This window comes from Nerophis lumbriciformis, linkage group LG10 (genome assembly GCF_033978685.3).
Source record: "Nerophis lumbriciformis linkage group LG10, RoL_Nlum_v2.1, whole genome shotgun sequence".
NCBI classification, from domain to species: Eukaryota; Metazoa; Chordata; class Actinopteri; order Syngnathiformes; family Syngnathidae; genus Nerophis; species Nerophis lumbriciformis.
Genome location: NC_084557.2, coordinates 7,856,882 through 7,873,598, shown reverse-complemented (window position 1 = coordinate 7,873,598; position 16,717 = coordinate 7,856,882). Strand labels below are relative to the sequence as shown.

Genomic DNA, 16,717 nt, shown 5'->3' with positions numbered 1-16,717 from the left:
GGAGACTCCCGAAATTCAGCGCCTCTCCCGAAAACCTCCCGGGACAAATATTCTCCCGAAAATCTCCCGATTTTCAGCCGGAGCTGGAAGCCACGCCCCCTCCAGCTCCATGCGGACCTGAGTGAGGACAGCCTTTTTTCATGACGGGAGGACAACAGGGTGACAAGAACTAAATCATCCAGACTAGAGATAAATTGTATTATTATGTTCAATTTACCTAAAAATAAATATATTTATTAATTAAAAAAAACAAAAAAACTAAATACATTTTTTTTATATTTTGCTAAAAACATCAAAATTAATTGTATTTTTATTTGTATTTTTTCGTGACTCCTTATTACATCCAGCCAAATAAACATATTTGAAATAATTGATTTTAAATTATCATAATAATTTATTTAAAATGACCATATTTAATTATTAAAATAATTGCTTGTTTATCAACAACTTTAGCATTTTATTCATTACATTTTGAAACTCTCAGAAGCCAAGTTATGTTATATTCCTTAATATTTATTTATGCAAGTTTGAAGTATCAATTATCTAAACACAGTTTTGTTTGCATATTTTCAGGATGTAGATTTATATATATATATATATATATATAAAATATGTATGAAATACTTGACTTGGTGAATTCTAGCTGTCAATATACTCCTCCCCTCTTAACCACGCCCCGCCCCACCCCCGACCACGCCCCCAGCCCCCACCTCCCGAAATCGGAGGTCTCAAGGTTGGCAAGTATGAAATAAGACCTAATAAAAATGGGAGCCATTACCTCCCTGCTTGGACAATATCGGAATATCAGTTATCAGCAAAAAAGCCATTATCGGACATCCCTAGTTAGAACCCCCCCAAAAATGGGACCCATTACCTCCCTGCTTGGCACTCTGCATCAAGGGTTGGAATTGGGGGTTAAATCACCAAAATGATTCCCGGGCGCGGCCAACGCTGCTGCTCACTGCTCCCCTCACCTCCCAGGGGGTGATCAAGGGGATGGGTCAAATGCAGAGAATAATTTCACCACACCTAGTGTGTGTGTGAGAGCTGAAGATCGGTTCTCAGCCGAGTGTGAAGCGACTGGGATGAGAATCAGCACCTCCAAGTCCCAGTCCATGGTTCTCGCCCGGAAAAAGGGTGGAGTGCCATCTCCGGGTTGGGGAGGAGATCTTGCCCCAAGTGGAGGAGTTCAAGTACCTCGGAGTCTTGTTCACGAGTGAGGGAAGAGTGGATCGTGAGATTGACAGGCGGATCGGTGCGGCGTCTTCAGTAATGCGGACGCTGTATCGATCCGTTGTGGTGAAGAAGGAGCTGGGCCGGAAGGCAAAGCTCTCAATTTACCGGTCGATCTACGTTCCCATCCTCACCTATGGTCATGAGCTTTGGGTTATGACCGAAAGGACAAGATCACGGGTACAAGCGGCCGAAATGAGTTTCCTCCGCCGGGTGGCGGGGCTCTCCCTTAGAGATAGGGTGAGAAGCTCTGCCATCCGGGAGGAGCTCAAAGTAAAGCCGCTGCTCCTCCACATGGAGAGGAGCCAGATCAGGTGGTTCGGGCATCTGGTCAGGATGCCACCCGAACGCCTCCCTAGGGAGGTGTTTAGGGCACGTCTGACTGGTAGGAGGCCACGGGGAAGACCCAGGACACGTTGGGAAGACTATGTCTCCCGGCTGGCCTGGGAACGCCTCGGGGTCCCACAGGAAGAGCCGGACGAATTGGCTGGGGAGAGGGAAGTCTGGGCTTCCCTGCTTAGGCTGCTGCCCCCGCGACCCGACCTCGGATAAGCGGAAGAAGATGGATGGATCAATACAGTCTGCAAGGGATACAGTCCGTAAGCACACATGATTGTGCGTGCTGCTGGTCCACTAATAGTACTAACCTTTAACAGTTAATTTTACTCATTTTCATTAATTATTAGTTTCTATGTAACTGTTTTTATATTGTTTTACTTTCTTTTTTATCCAATAATTTTTTTTAAATTTATTTATCTTATTTTATTTTTTTAAAAAGGACCTTATCTTCACCATACCTGGTTGTCCAAATTAAGCATAATAATGTGTTAATTCCACGACTGTATATATCGGTATCGGTTGATATCGGTATCGGTAATTAAGAGTTGGACAATATCGGAATATCGGCAAAAAAGCCATTATCGGACATCCCTAGTTCAAACCCCGGCCGAGTCATACCAAAGACTATAAAAATGGGACCCATTACCTCCCTGCTTGGCACTCTGCGTCAAGGGTTGGAATTGGGGGTTAAATCACCAAAATGATTCCCGGGCGCGGCCACCGCTGCTGCTCACTGCTCCCCTCACCTCCCAGGGGGTGATCAAGGGGATGGGTCAAATGCAGAGAATAATTTCACCACACCTAGTGTGTGTGTGACAATCATTGGTACTTTAACTTTTGAACTATGTAAAAGTGCCTTGAGTCACTAGAGAAAAGCGCTATATAAATATGATTCACTTCACTTCACTATGTGCGGTGTACACGGCGTCCTAACTTCAACATGAGAGTACTCAAGTTGATGGGAGAATACGCAAAAGGCCAGATTTGACAGGGAATGCCACATTTAAGGTTTGTTCTTAGATGACAGACTTAAAAGTCTGCATAGCGAGAACCTTTTTTTCCCCCTTAAGCGCATGGAGAATAGGAGCCTGTGTGAACTGCTTCCCTCATCTTGACTAACAAGGGAGATTCTTCAACAGAACAAAAAAAGGTTCACCGTGTTGTTGTGGATGCAAAAAACGGCGCCGGCGGCTACGCGGGCCTCTGCACTCTGCCCTCCCTCTCCCTGCGTTTCACGTCCTCCCTGTAGCAGTAGGAGCAGTAGTTGTCCGTTTCGGGCCTCCCGTAGAAGGAGCAGTTGTCCCTCTTGCAGCGGCGCTGCTGAAAGCAGAACAGAGGACTCCCGGAGCTCCGCCCTTTGGTTTTGTCTTGGTTGAGCCACGTGTGGGACGAGTTGTCCTCGTCCGCAAACTTCAGGCAGTCTTGAATGTCGCCGGCGTCGAAGCCGTTGGTGTAGGTGTGGGACTTGTGTTCGGCGGGCATGTTGTAGGGCAGGGTCTCCTGGGTGTTGGCGGTGCGCACGCCCGACAGGCGAGCCGGGCTGTAGCTCTGCGACGACAGCGACCGGTTCTGCTGCGGGTAGGTGGCGCACGTTTTGAGGGTGCCCACCACGGGTTTGTAGGGGTCTTGGAAGATGGAGGGCGTGATGTTGACATCTTGTAGGTGGATGACGCTGAGCCTCTGGATGGGGGGGGTATGGCTGTAGTGGGCGGACACGGGGACTGGCCCGGGTCTCTTAGCACCAAAACTGGGCGAGGAGTAAGGCGCGGGGACGGGGCGGGAGGATATGGGCGGGGTGAGCGGCGGCACCGGGAAAGAGACGTGAGGAGTGGGACTGTTCCTGCCTTGCATCTTCAGCCCCGCCGAGGGCTGGGGGGCGTACGTATGGTGGGCCGGGGCGGGGGAGTAACTCTCTGGGGGCGAGCTGTCCGATCGCTCCCTCTGGAAGACGCTTTCGTGCTCGCCCTTCTTGGCCGCCGCCTCGCTCGGGGCGGGGGGCTTCTTCTCCGCCTCCTTCCTCTTCTGTTCCTGCTCCTGGCTGAAGCGCTCCTGGGCGTTGGTCAAGTAGTAGCTGATCATCTCCTCGTGGAATTGGTGGCGGTGGCTGGTGAGGAGGAGGCCGGCGAAGATGAACTTGCGCTCGCCCTGCATGGCGGCTCGCAGGATGTTGAGGCTCAGCTTGACGTCGGTGCTGTATTTCCAGTTTTCCAGGCTCTTGTCCCCCGAGACCCTTCCCGTGCTGTCCGTTCTGTCCGTAGGGGAGGAGCTAGAGGGTTTGTCTCTGTCTGTAGGGGAGGGGCTTGTGGCCTTCTCCGAGGAGGTGGAACTGGCCGAGTGTCCTGACTCGTCCTTGCTTCCTTTAGCGGCCTTTAAGTCCTTCTTCTTGGCTTTTTCCGTGCCGTTCTCGCCATTTCGACCCGAGCCAGAGTTGGATTTGTTCATTTTGCCGTGCACGAGACCCCCCAACCCCCCCATGTTCTTCTTCAGCTTGATTCCCAGTGTTTTGCTAAAGCTACCCAGCTTGTTGGCTACAGAATCGGCCCTGTTCTTGTCTTTGTCTTTGCGCTGCTTTTCTTTCTCCTTGTCCTTGCTGGCCTTTCCGGTGTTGACGTTGGAGTTGCTGCCGACCGACTCGCGGTCAGAGTCCATGGACTCGGCCAGGGACTGCACGTCTTCGCCCGCGGACGCAGTCGGAGACTCAGGCTGAGCCAGGGGAGCCTGCATGAATCATAACAATTCACAATTCATTTCATCTCTAAAGTGTATTTAACGCTACAAAGAAGAACTTACCCTTGTTTCTGATGGAATTCGAATCCATGTTACATTCATGTAGTTGTGCAACAGGTTGAGTTTAGCCTCCAGAGATAAGATAAGACTGCAGAAGAAGATGTAGAAGGTGAAGTGCGAGTAGTCATTGTTGGAATAATTGTTTGTAAGTTATCACAAAAGAAAAGTTGTATTATGAATGCTGTATTTCGAGGCCTAACGGGAGGAGGAGGGCTCGTGAAACGCCACTGTGATTTCAACACGGACAGATGGCAGGATCTGCTCAACTCCCGGAGGAACTCTCTTTGAAGTGTTAAACGAACTCTCTTTGAAGTAATTCACAAACTCTCTTCCAACTATTTGGGCAACGCTATTTACGACCCGCTGCCCTCTTGAAGTTGCTGTGGACAGGAGACGGGAGGGGTTATCCATTGTCCTCCAACACCTGCCCCGGCTGGATCCAGGAAGAGCCCAAGCCCGAGAAATCCGCTTCTTGGACTTCAAAGCGACCGAAAACAATGACTCTTTTACACACTTACCACTCCTGCTGTGACATATGTTGGTGCGTGAACATGGAACATCTGAATTAAAAGAGGAGACGAAAACCTTCTTCGTCAGAGCGTGCTAAGACACTGTAAGAGGTTACAGGTTGACGCCGTCTCTCCTCAATTGAGTCCAAATTGAATTCTGTCACTGTTTGATTCCTTGCCTTTTGTCTTGTGTAATAGATGTCCTGTGTTTGAACGTGACAGTCATGAAGCAACCCCAAAAATCATCAGATAGTATTCGGAAATTGACCAACATTTCATAGTTTGAACCGCCATTAAGGATGAGTTCACAAAATACACTGCAAAAACTGAAATCTAAGTAAGATTAAATACCTCAAATAAGGGTGATATTTGCTTATTTTCTGTCTAATAAGATAATTCTTCTCACTAAGCAGATTTTCTGTTAGAGCAGGGGTCGGCAACCTTTACCAGTCAAAGAGCCATTTTGACCAGTTTCACAAATTAAAGATAACAATGGGAGCCACAAAACATTTTTGAAATTTAAAATGAAATAACACTGCATAATACGTTTTTTTTTTTGCTTTGTGCTATGTATAAACCAGGGGTCTCAGACACGCTGTCCATACCTTAATATGGAATTTGAATGCTGGTGCGACACGCGGGTTTTATATGAATGGCTTGTCAGCGTCATGCGTGCCGTGATGGTACAGCATATAGCACCCACTACAACCAGCGTGCCTGTTCAGCCACACCTTGTATGGGGCTTCCGTTTGCTCACGTAGGTGACAGCAAGGCAGAATTGGTCAACAACCACACAGGTTACACTGACGGTGTCGGTATAAAAAACAAAAAACTTTAACACTCTTACTAATAATGCGCCACACTGTGAACCTACACTAAACAAGAATGACAAACACATTTCGGGAGAACATCTGCACCGTAACACAACATAAACACAACAGGACAAATACCCAGAATCCCATGCAGCCCTAACTCTTCCGGGCTACATTATAAACCCCCGCTACCAAACCCCGCCCACCTCAACGGACGCACAGAGGGGGGGGGGGGTTGATGTGTGAGGGAGCAGGGTTGGGGTGGGGGCGGGGTTTGGTGGTAGCAGGGGTGTATAATGTAGCCCGGAAGAGTCAGGGCTGCATGGGATTCTGGGTATTTATTCTGTTGTGTTTATGTTGTGTTAAGGTGCAGATGTTCTCTCGAAATGTGTTTGTCATTCTTGTTTGATTTTGGTTCAAAGCGTGGTGCATTATTAGTAAGAGTGTTAAAGTTGTTTTATATGGCCACCGTCAGTGTAACCTGTGTGGCTGTTGACCAAGTATGCCTTGCTGTCATATGTATACATATAAGAAATACTTGACTTAGTATTTCTTATATATATACATATATATATATATATATATATATATATACATATATATATATATATATATATATATATATATATATATATATATAAAATACTTGACTTGGTGAATTCTAGCTGTAAATATACTCCTCCCCTCTTAACCATGCCCCCAACCACGGAGGTCTCAAGGTTGGCAAGTATGCCATGACCACCCCCGAACTGTGAACCATCACTGTAGACACTTTTCCCCTTTGATCACTAAAGACACTTTAACTGCTGCTGTGACCCAAGGTCACCTCCATATTTATACTGTTGACTGTCAATCAGAATGTGCAATAATGTTATGTTACTTACTGTGCCTTGCACCGTATTTTTCGGAGTATAAGTCGCACCGGAGTATAAGTCGCACCTGCCGAAAATGCATAATAAAGAAGGAATAAAACATATACAAGTCGCACTGGAGCCCGGCCAAAACTATGAAAAAAACTGCGACTTATAGTCCGAAAAATACGGTATATACATTTTTATTTTTATTTTTTATTTTTAGCTAAGTACCGTGTGACTTGTTGAAGGGTGGACTAGCAAAGTAAGATTTTCATTGTACGGCAAACTGTCTGTTTAACGGTGCATATGACAATAAACAATCTTGAATCTTGAATACAGTCACCGATTATTACAAATTCGAAGGCAAAAAAACCCAAAAATGTATCCTTGTCTCTCATAAAGATTGTGAACAATAGGCACAATTAAAAAAAGTGCAGTTCCCCTTAAAGAGTATCATTTTTAATAGGTGCATGGTTCCACATTTGTCATTTCTACTAGGTTCCGTTGTGGCGCTGTGGAGGATGAACATAACCCCCTGCCCTGTCAGGAATGTGAAACAGAAACGCCTAATAAAAACTCCTTCCTGAACTCATAGCGGGTGTTGCTGCTCCAGTGAAGCCGTCCACGGGGAACCCTCAGGATGACTGACGGCCCTCACAATTTGTTCTTTCCGTGCTCACACTTCGAAGTGACTTGAGCCCGAGCTCATGTTCACATTTAAATCCCAGCCCACCGCCAAAAATTGCTTTTTGACGTTCTCGTTTTTTGTGTTCTTGTTTGGTACGTACTAATGCTACTACTGTGGGTGAGACTTACTTGGCGAGCTTGGCGTTATCGTTGTCATCCCTGCCCCACTCCCAGTCCCTGCCAGGGTCCACGGCAAAATGGAGGGCCAGCAGCTTGTGCTCCGAGTCAGTGAGCGGGATAACAGCTGGAAGAAAGAACATTGTCCAAAGGTAAGATGTTTACGTTGACAAGAACAAAAACTACGGGAGACCCTCGGACTTACTCGATGGATTAAAAAAAAAAGATGGAATTTATCCTAACATTTCAAGGAAAACAAATTGAAGAATAATCTAAATGCCAACAAGTAAACAAGAAAAGGGTAGTGATGACACTTGTATTGTCACACCGCGGTGAGGGAAGTCTTGTCTTGGTTTTTTTCTGTCTTGTGATTTACATGTTTTATTTTGAAAAGCAACTCCTCTTGTTTCAGATGACGGGTCCTTCCTCTTGTGTCACCAGTCTGACGTCATTCCTGACCCTTGATTGTTTCCACCTGTTTCCCATTACCCTCATGTTCTATATAAGCCCATGCCTCCCCTTGTTCTGTGCCAGATTGTCTCGTGCCTGTCTTGCGTTCCATGTTCATGTTTATGTCCATGCCTTGCCTTGTCCCACGTCTACGTCCTTGTTTCCAGAATATCCCAAGCTGTAATTTTGAATTAACTTTTTCTCCTCCCTCAGAGCGACTTTTGTTATTTAGACTTTTTTCTACCGCAGTGGTGAGCTATAATTTTTCCCTAATGATATTTCCTCAAAGTTTTTGAGTGATTTTTTTATTAGAGTAGTAAGTTTTATAGTCTTTATTTTCTTCCTCCTGTTGGAGCGTTTTTTTGTTAAAGTTTTTTGATAACAGATACGGTGCTAATTATTATTGTCCTTATTTTTGTATTTCCTCCTTTTGGAGTGATTTTCGGTTTTTCCCTTTTGGAACATTTTTCGATATCTATTTTTGTGATTTCATAGTATTTGAATTTACTCTGCTCTGGAGGCTTAAAGAGTTTTTCAAAATAAAAGCTTTATTTAGAATCACATCTCTGCATCTGAGTCCCTTCCTTCGTCCAAGCCTGACACGCATTTAAAGAGGACTCACCATTTGTGGTAGTTTAAAAAAATTGTTGTTTTACTAAACAACAATTATATGTGCGGTTTTTTAGGCAATATTTACACAACAATTACCGTATTTTTCGGAGTATAAGTCGCACCGGAGAATAAGTCGCACCTGCCGAAAATGCATAATAAAGAAGGAAAAAAAACATATATAAATCGCACTGGAGCCCGGCCAAACTATGAAAAAAAACTGCGACTTATAGTCCGAAAAATACGTTAGGTATTGTTGCTATTCAGCGAAAAATATGTATTTTGAGCTACAGTGCAACTCACAATTTGGTGGTTCCGGTAAAATGTGATGGAAAGATATGCCTCCAATGTAAGGGTTTCTCAATACGATATATCGGTCTGATGTCAGCAAAATAACAAGTATCGGATTTGATCAACTTGCATTTACAAAACCCAAAACCAGTGAAGTTGCCACGTTGTGTAAATGGTAAATAAAAACAGAATACAATGATTTGCAAATTCTTTACAACTTATATTCAATTGAATAGACTGCAAAGACAAGATATTTCATGTTCCAACTGAGAAACCTAACTTTTTTTTGCAAATAATCATTAACTTAGAATTTAATGGTAGCCACACATGTTTACCACTGTGTTACATGGCCTTTCCTTTTAACAACACTCAGTAAACGTTTGGGAACTGAGGAGACACATTTTTTAAGCTTTTCAGGTGGAATTCTTTCCCATTCTTGCTTGATGTACAGCTTAAGTGGTATTTTAGGCTTCATAATGCGCCACACATTTGGCCATTATGAAGGCCAGTCTAGTACCCGCACTCTTTTACTATGAAGCCAGGCTGTTGTAACACGTGGCTTGGCATTGTCTTGCTCAAATAAGCAGGGGCGTCCATGATAACGTTAGTTGGATGGCAACATATGTTGCTCCAAAACCTGTATGTACCTTTCAGCATTAATTGGTGCCTTCACAGATGTGTAAGTTACCCATGCCTTGGGCACTAATACACCCCCACACCATCACAGATGTTGGCTTTTCAACTTTGCGCTTATAACAGTCCGGAAGGTTATTTTCCTCTTTGGTCTGGAGGACATGACGTCCAAAGTTTCCAAAAACAATTTGAAATGTGGACTCGTCAGAGCACAGAATACTTTTACACTTTGCATCAGTCCATCTTAGATGAGCTCGGACCCAGCAAAGCCGTCTGCATTTCTGGGTGTTGTTGATAAATGACTTTCGCTTTGCATAGTAGAGTTTTAACTTGCACTTACAGATGCGACAAACTGTAGTTACCGACAGTGGTTTTCTGAAGTGTTCCTGAGCCCATGTGGTGATGTCCTTTACACACTGATGTGGGTTTTTGATGCAGTACCGCCTGAGAAATCGAAAGTCACAGGCATTCAATGTTGGTTTTCGGCCTTTTGATTACATTATGGAGCGTAGATGGTGAAATCACGAAATTTCTTGCAATAGCTGGTTGAGAAATGTTGTTTTTTAAACTGTTCGACAATTTGCTCACAAATTTGTTCACAAAGTGGTGATCCTTTCCGCATCCTTGTTTGTGAATGACTGAGCATTTTATGGAAGCTGCTTTTATACCCAATCATGGCACCCACCTGTTCCCAATTAGCTTGTTCACCTGTGGGATGTTCCAAATAAGTGTTTGATGAACATTCCTCAACATTTTCAGTCTTTTTTGACACTTGTGCCAGCTTTTTTAAAACATGTTGCAGGCATCAACTTCCAAATGAGCTAATATTTGCAAAAAATAAAGTTTACCAGTTCGAACGTTAAATATCTTGTCTTTGCAGTCTATTCAATTGAATATAAGTTGAAAAGGATTTGCAAATCATTGTATTCTGTTTTTATTTACCATTTACACAACGTGACAACTTCACTGGTTTTGGGTTTTGTACGTATTGTAATGAATGTGCCTGTTACTACATTAAGTATATACTTACATTGTGTATATAAAACAATGATGGAAGTGTTTGGATGTTTTTAAGCGCTTTAAAGGTCGAATAGAGCGACTTCCTTAGGCTCCATGGTAAGCAGACGTTTGCTCGCATTTATTTATTTACTAGTTAGAATGCAAAAAAAAAAAAAATCATATTTGCGCTGGTCTTATAAGAATTGTGAATGATAGGCAAAATTCCCCCCCAAAAAGTGCAGTTCTCCTATAAATCCGCATGTGTGCCACAGGTGACAATCGATACCACACTTAAAGACCCAAGGCGGGTGTGACTACGTTATGGCATAACGTACCGTATTTTTCAGACTATAAGGCGCACTTAAAATCCTTTCATTTTCTAAAAATCGCCAGTGCGCCTTATAACCCGCTGCGCCTAATGTATGGCATAATTCCGGTTGTGCTTACCGACCTCGAAGCAATTTCATTTGGTACACGGTGTAATGATAAGTGTGACCAGTAGATAGGTACTGTAGTCACACATAGGAAATAGGTGTAGACTGCAAGATGACGCCAGAAAACAACACCAAAACTTTAAATGTTCCATTGAGAACATTACATTACACACAGCACTCAAAAATCGGTCATAATGTTTTTAGTACGACTTCGGTAAGCTATGAAGCCACACCACTTGGTGGATTGTCAGTGCACTAAACATAAGAGTATTATTATGGTGTGTGTATAAGGACCACAAAATGGCACCTATTAGCAGACATACTGTATTATCTGGTGTTTTGTTTCACAATATTACGCAAAATCAACTTTTCTTACTTTCCGACCTGTATTTGGGATCTGCGCCCATCCGCCATTGTAGTCCGTGGCGACACCCTAGTCATAAGCTGCTTCTTTTGCTCTATCTTCTTGTTATGGGACATGTATCCTCTGCTGTTGCCATTTCTAATATAAAGTAGTGTAAAGTTCTTACTTATATCTGTCAGTAAACTCGCCGTGAAAGCGCTAAAACATACCGGTGTAGTGAGTTTACATTATTCACCCAAGGAACTTTAGTTATTAGAGAGTTCCGGTCGGACGGTTTTTCACGGGACACATTTCGGGCGTTGTTGTTGCACCAGTGAGCCACGGATGAGGAGATGCTGCTCCGTTATTGATTGATGTAAAGTCTGAATGTCATTAAATCAGTTAGCGCCATCTTTTGACACTTCTTCCACCCCCGTCCTTGCACGCTACACCGCTACAAGTCGAAGGTGAGCCACGTAAATAAGACCGCCCACAAAACGGCGCATCCTAAAGCGACTGTCAGAAAGCGACTTGAAGATGATGTGTAAAACATCATCTATGCAACATTTTGACCAAAGAACCACCATTACATGTTATGTAGACCACAAGGAAGTCTTTTACATTTAGAAAACAATAATAATATGACTCCTTTAATGTGCCTTATAATCTTTTGTATGAAAATAGACCTGAATAGACCCGCTCATCAGCAGTGCGCCTTATGGTCCAGAAAATACGGTAAACGCAAAGGTTTTGAGGCCGCTCTTGTACTGGATCCAGTGAGATGAAATGAATTGTTTACCAGGAAAGTGGAGCAGTTTAGGCCAAGCATCCCCCGTTGTTGAGCCTTTGAGGAAGTGAGTGCTTCTCTAACTGATGGAGGAGGTTGTGCAAGTTGATTTGCTATCATAATAAAGCACATTCAGACACGGCAGCATGTAGTAAGAGGCCAGATGATTTCATTCATCCTCCACTGATAGGATCAGTTTGTCACAGGCAGGAAGAGGACCTAAGCGCTAATCACTGGACACAGAACACAAAACAGACGCCCGCACCCTTGCTTCCGCACTTCATCGGCTGCCCCCTTCCCTCCCTGAAGGATTTACACAACTCCCGTTGCCTCAACAGAGCAAAAAAATATCACCAAGGACAGCACACACCCTGGCTTCCACCTGTTCCACCTGCTACCATCGGGCAGGCGTTACAGGTGCATCAGAACAAACAGGCTCAGATACATCTTCTTTCCCACAGCTGTCACCATCCTGAACTCAAACTTATAATAGGTTATTCACACCTATACAATATCCCAACCCAATACCCTACTGTGCAATATTACCCTTCGAGTGCAATATGTCCGACACTGATTGTCATTACTTTATTACTCCAGTACTCTTGTTTTGTTCTGTATATTGTACAGTTTTTTGTATATTGACAACCAAACAATTACACAAGGCGAATCAGTAAAGAATCTGGGTATTATCTTCGACCCAACTCTCTCGTTTGAATCACACATTAAGAGTGTTACTAAAACGGCCTTCTTTCATCTCCGTAATATCGCTAAAATTCGTTCTATTTTATCCACTAGCGACGCTGAGATCATTATTCATGCGTTCGTTACGTCTCGTCTCGACTACTGTAACGTATTATTTTCGGGTCTCCCTATGTCTAGCATTAAAAAATTACAGTTGGTACAAAATGCGGCTGCTAGACTTTTGACAAGAACAAGAAAGTTTGATCATATTACGCCTATACTGGCTCACCTGCACTGGCTTCCTGTGCACTTAAGAAGTGACTTTAAGGTTTTACTACTTACGTATAAAATACTACACGGTCTAGCTCCGTCCTATCTTGTCGATTGCATTGTACCATATGTCCCGGCAAGAAATCTGCGTTCAAAGAACTCCGGCTTATTAGTGATTCCCAGAGCCCAAAAAAAGTCTGCGGGCTATAGAGCGTTTTCTATTGGGGCTCCAGTACTATGGAATGCCCTCCCGGTAACAATTAGAGATGCTACCTCAGTAGAAGCATTTAAGTCCCATCTTAAAACTCATTTGTATACTCTAGCCTTTAAATAGCCCCCCTGTTAGACCAGTTGATCTGCCGTTTCTTTTCTTTTCTCCTCTGCTCCCCTTTTCCTTGAGGGGGGGGGGGCACAGGTCCGGTGGCCATGGATGAAGTGCTGGCTGTCCAGAGTCGGGACCCGGGGTGGACCGCTCGCCTGTGCATCGGCTGGGAACATCTCTGCGCTGCTGACCCGTCTCCGCTCGGGATGGTGTCCTGCTGGCCCCACTATGGACTGGACTCTTACTATTATGTTGGATCCACTATGGACTGGACTCTCACAATATTATGTCAGACCCACTCGACATCCATTGCTTTCGGTCTCCCCTAGAGGGGGGGGGGGTTACCCACATATGCGGTCCTCTCCAAGGTTTCTCATAGTCATTCACATCGACGTCCCACTGGGGTGAGTTTTTCCTTGCCCGTATGTGGGCTTTGTACCGAGGATGTCGTTGTGGCTTGTGCAGCCCTTTGAGACACTTGTGATTTAGGGCTATATAAATAAACATTGATTGATTGATTGATTGATATTGTTTTGTATATTGTGCAGGATTGCTTATTGTTTTTATTGGATAGTTGTCTGTTTATTTCAATTAGGGATGTCCGATAATATCGGACTGCCGATATTATCGGCCAATAAATGCTTTAAAATGTAATATCGGTATCGGTTTCAAAAAGTAAAATGTATTACTTTTCAAAACGCCGCTGTGTACACGGATGTAGAAAGAGGTATAGAGCACCAATAAACCTTAAAGGCACTTCCTTTATGTGCCGGCCCAATCACATAATATCTACGGCTTTTCACACACACAAGGCATACTTGGTCAACAGCCATACAGGTCACACTGAGGGTGGCCGTATAAACAACTTTAACACTGTTACAAATATGCGCCACACTGTGAACCCACACCAAACAAGAATGACAAACACATTTTGGGAGAACATCAGCACCGTAACACAACAGAACAAATACCCAGAACCCCTTGCAGCACTAAATCTTCCGGGATGCTACAATATACACCCCCCCCCCCCGCTACCTCCTACCACCCTCCCCCTCCCAACCCCGCCCACCTCAACCTCCTCATGCTCTCTCAGGGAGAGCATGTCCCAAATTCCAAGCTGCTGTTTTGCGGCATGTTAAAAAAAATAATGCACTTTGTGACTTCAATAATAAATATGGCAGTGCCATGTTGGCATTTTTTTCCCATAACTTGAGTTGATTTATTTTGGAAAACCTTGTTAGATTGTTTAATGCATCCAGCGGGGCATCACAACAAAATTAGGCATAGTAATGTGTTAATTCCACGACTATATATATCGGTATCGGTTGATATCGGAATCGGTAATTAAGAGTTGGACAATATCGGAATATCGGCAAAAAACCCATTATCGGACATTTCTACTTGTGATTTATTTTTCACTACCGCACCTTCAGTTGGAGTCCTTAATCTCGTTATATGCAAATATAATGACAATAAAGTCCATTCTATTCTATTCTATTCTTCCTGTGACATACTGTATCTCCTTGGGGCTGGTGAGCGTGGGGAGGTTTGCTATCCCACAAGTTGAGGTCGCTTCACACAGATGGACGAGGCAGTCTCCTCCCTCTTTGCTCACTTCCTCTACAGCCAATAGGCCGCTCCTCTCTGCAGCGACACACCGACCTCTTTTGTCCCTGAAGACAGTGCGGGGTCACAGCGTTCGCACTGGCATCCTTTTTAAGTGCCCATGTGTATGTGACAAGCGTCACAACGCCGGCGATGACGCCCGGTGCGGGGTCACGGCCTCTAGAAATGCATTAGCACGTTTACCATGAAGGCTAAATTGGATGTGACACCAGTAGCCGGCGTGCCTTCAAGCGGAGTAAACATATCACAAGGAGTACAGCTGCCTATTAGAAGTCTGTCTGCAGGATGTCAAGGTTGGCTTTACACCGTACTAACATGTCCCACCAGCTAGATAAAAAGGGGCATGACTAATGCTCGTGGCACAAGCATGATGAGAGATGCTGTTCACAGACACACACCCTACACAGACCTAGCTCTCATGTCGGGGTCACGCTGCAGGCAGGGAGGGTCCGTCAGGTGGCCTCTTGGCTCCCGCAGCACAAACGCAGCTGTCCTAATTCCTCGCTTTTCCAAAGTGCTGCGTGTGCTCCTGCTGCCACTTGGAGGGCGGCCAGATTCCGAGATTGCCAGCGGAGCTCCGGGGGACGAAACTATGCTGTAATGTATTTACCCGCCCTGCCTGCAGCCTTGTGTTGCAGGTCCTTGAATGACCGATTCCCACAGCGTACGCTAGGATGACATCATGGACAACAGCCTTTCTTAAAGGGGAACATTATCACCAGACCTATGTAAGCGTCAATATATACCTTGATGTTGCAGAAAAAAAGACCATATATTTTTTTAACCGATTTCCGAACTCTAAATGGGTGAATTTTGGCGAATTAAACGCCTTTCTATTATTCGCTCTCGGAGCGATGAGACCATAAGACTCTTGAACGCATCAAAATAATCCCCTCAATTCCCCCCAAAAAGGGATTAACTCGCTGGACTATAAAGACAATATCACATACATCCATAAACGTGGAAGCATATGCAAAAGAGCAATATATTTATCTGTACAGTAATTTATTTATATCTGCACCTTCTTCTGTAAATGCAAACACTCTGCACCTTATTGCTCTTTTATCCTGCACTACAACAAGCTAATGCAACGGAATTTCGTTCTTATCTGTGCAGCAAAGTTCAAATTTGAATGACAATAAAAGGAAGTCTAAGTCTAGTCTAACATGATTCCAAAGACTACAACGGACAAGCAATGTGTGGTTTGAACCAATTAAAAAGTATCCACAGCGTTGTCGACAAAGACCCCAACCCTTCATCCGCTGCATGCCAAGGTAAAGTGGATTTTATTTTTTATTCGCAACCTGGCTGTTAAACTTAAAGGGGAACATTATCACCAGACCTAAGTAAGCGTCAATATATACCTTGATGTTGCAGAAAAAAAGACCATATATTTTTTTAACCGATTTCCGAACTCTAAATGGGTGAATTTTGGCGAATTAAACGCCTTTCTATTATTCGCTCTCGGAGCGATCGGGAAGCAATCCGCCATTTTCTCAAACACATTACAAACACCGAGTCAAATCAGCTCTGTTATTTTCCGTTTTTTCGACTGTTTTCCGTACCTTGGAGACATCATGCCTCGTCGGTGTGTTGTCGGAGGGTGTAACAACACGAACAGCGACGGATTCAAGTTGCACCAGTGGCCCAAAGATGCGAAAAGTGGCAAGAAATTGGACGTTTGTTCCGCACACTTTACCGACGAAAGCTATGCTACGACAGAGATGGCAAGAATGTGTGGATATCCTGCGACACTCAAAGCAGATGCATTTCCAACGATAAAGTCAAAGAAATCTGCCGCCAGACCCCCAGGAAAAGAGAGCGGATGAGGGTATGTCTACAGAATATATTAATTGATGAAAATTGGGCTGCCTGCACTCTCAAAGTGCATGTTGTTGCCAAATGTATTTTATATGCTGTAAACCTAGTTCATA

At 44.2% G+C, this 16,717-nt stretch overlaps 1 protein-coding gene across 2 annotated transcripts in view; it reads right to left on the bottom strand.

Moving 5' to 3' along the window:
* Positions 1–1,579: 1,579 nt before the first annotated feature.
* Positions 1,580–16,717, bottom strand: part of otud7a (OTU deubiquitinase 7A) — a 117,714-nt gene continuing 102,576 nt past the window's right edge. The window contains exons 10-12 of one of the 2 annotated variants that reach the window (XM_061970364.2): positions 7,351–7,465; positions 4,363–4,447; positions 1,580–4,290 (exon numbers count right to left, since the gene is read on the bottom strand). In XM_061970364.2, the coding sequence (XP_061826348.1) occupies positions 2,764–4,290; positions 4,363–4,447; positions 7,351–7,465 (1,727 nt within the window). In that variant the 3' untranslated portion in view covers positions 1,580–2,763. The remainder of the gene's footprint in view (positions 4,291–4,362; positions 4,448–7,350; positions 7,466–16,717) is intronic. The other variant, XM_061970363.2, reaches the window with a different exon arrangement.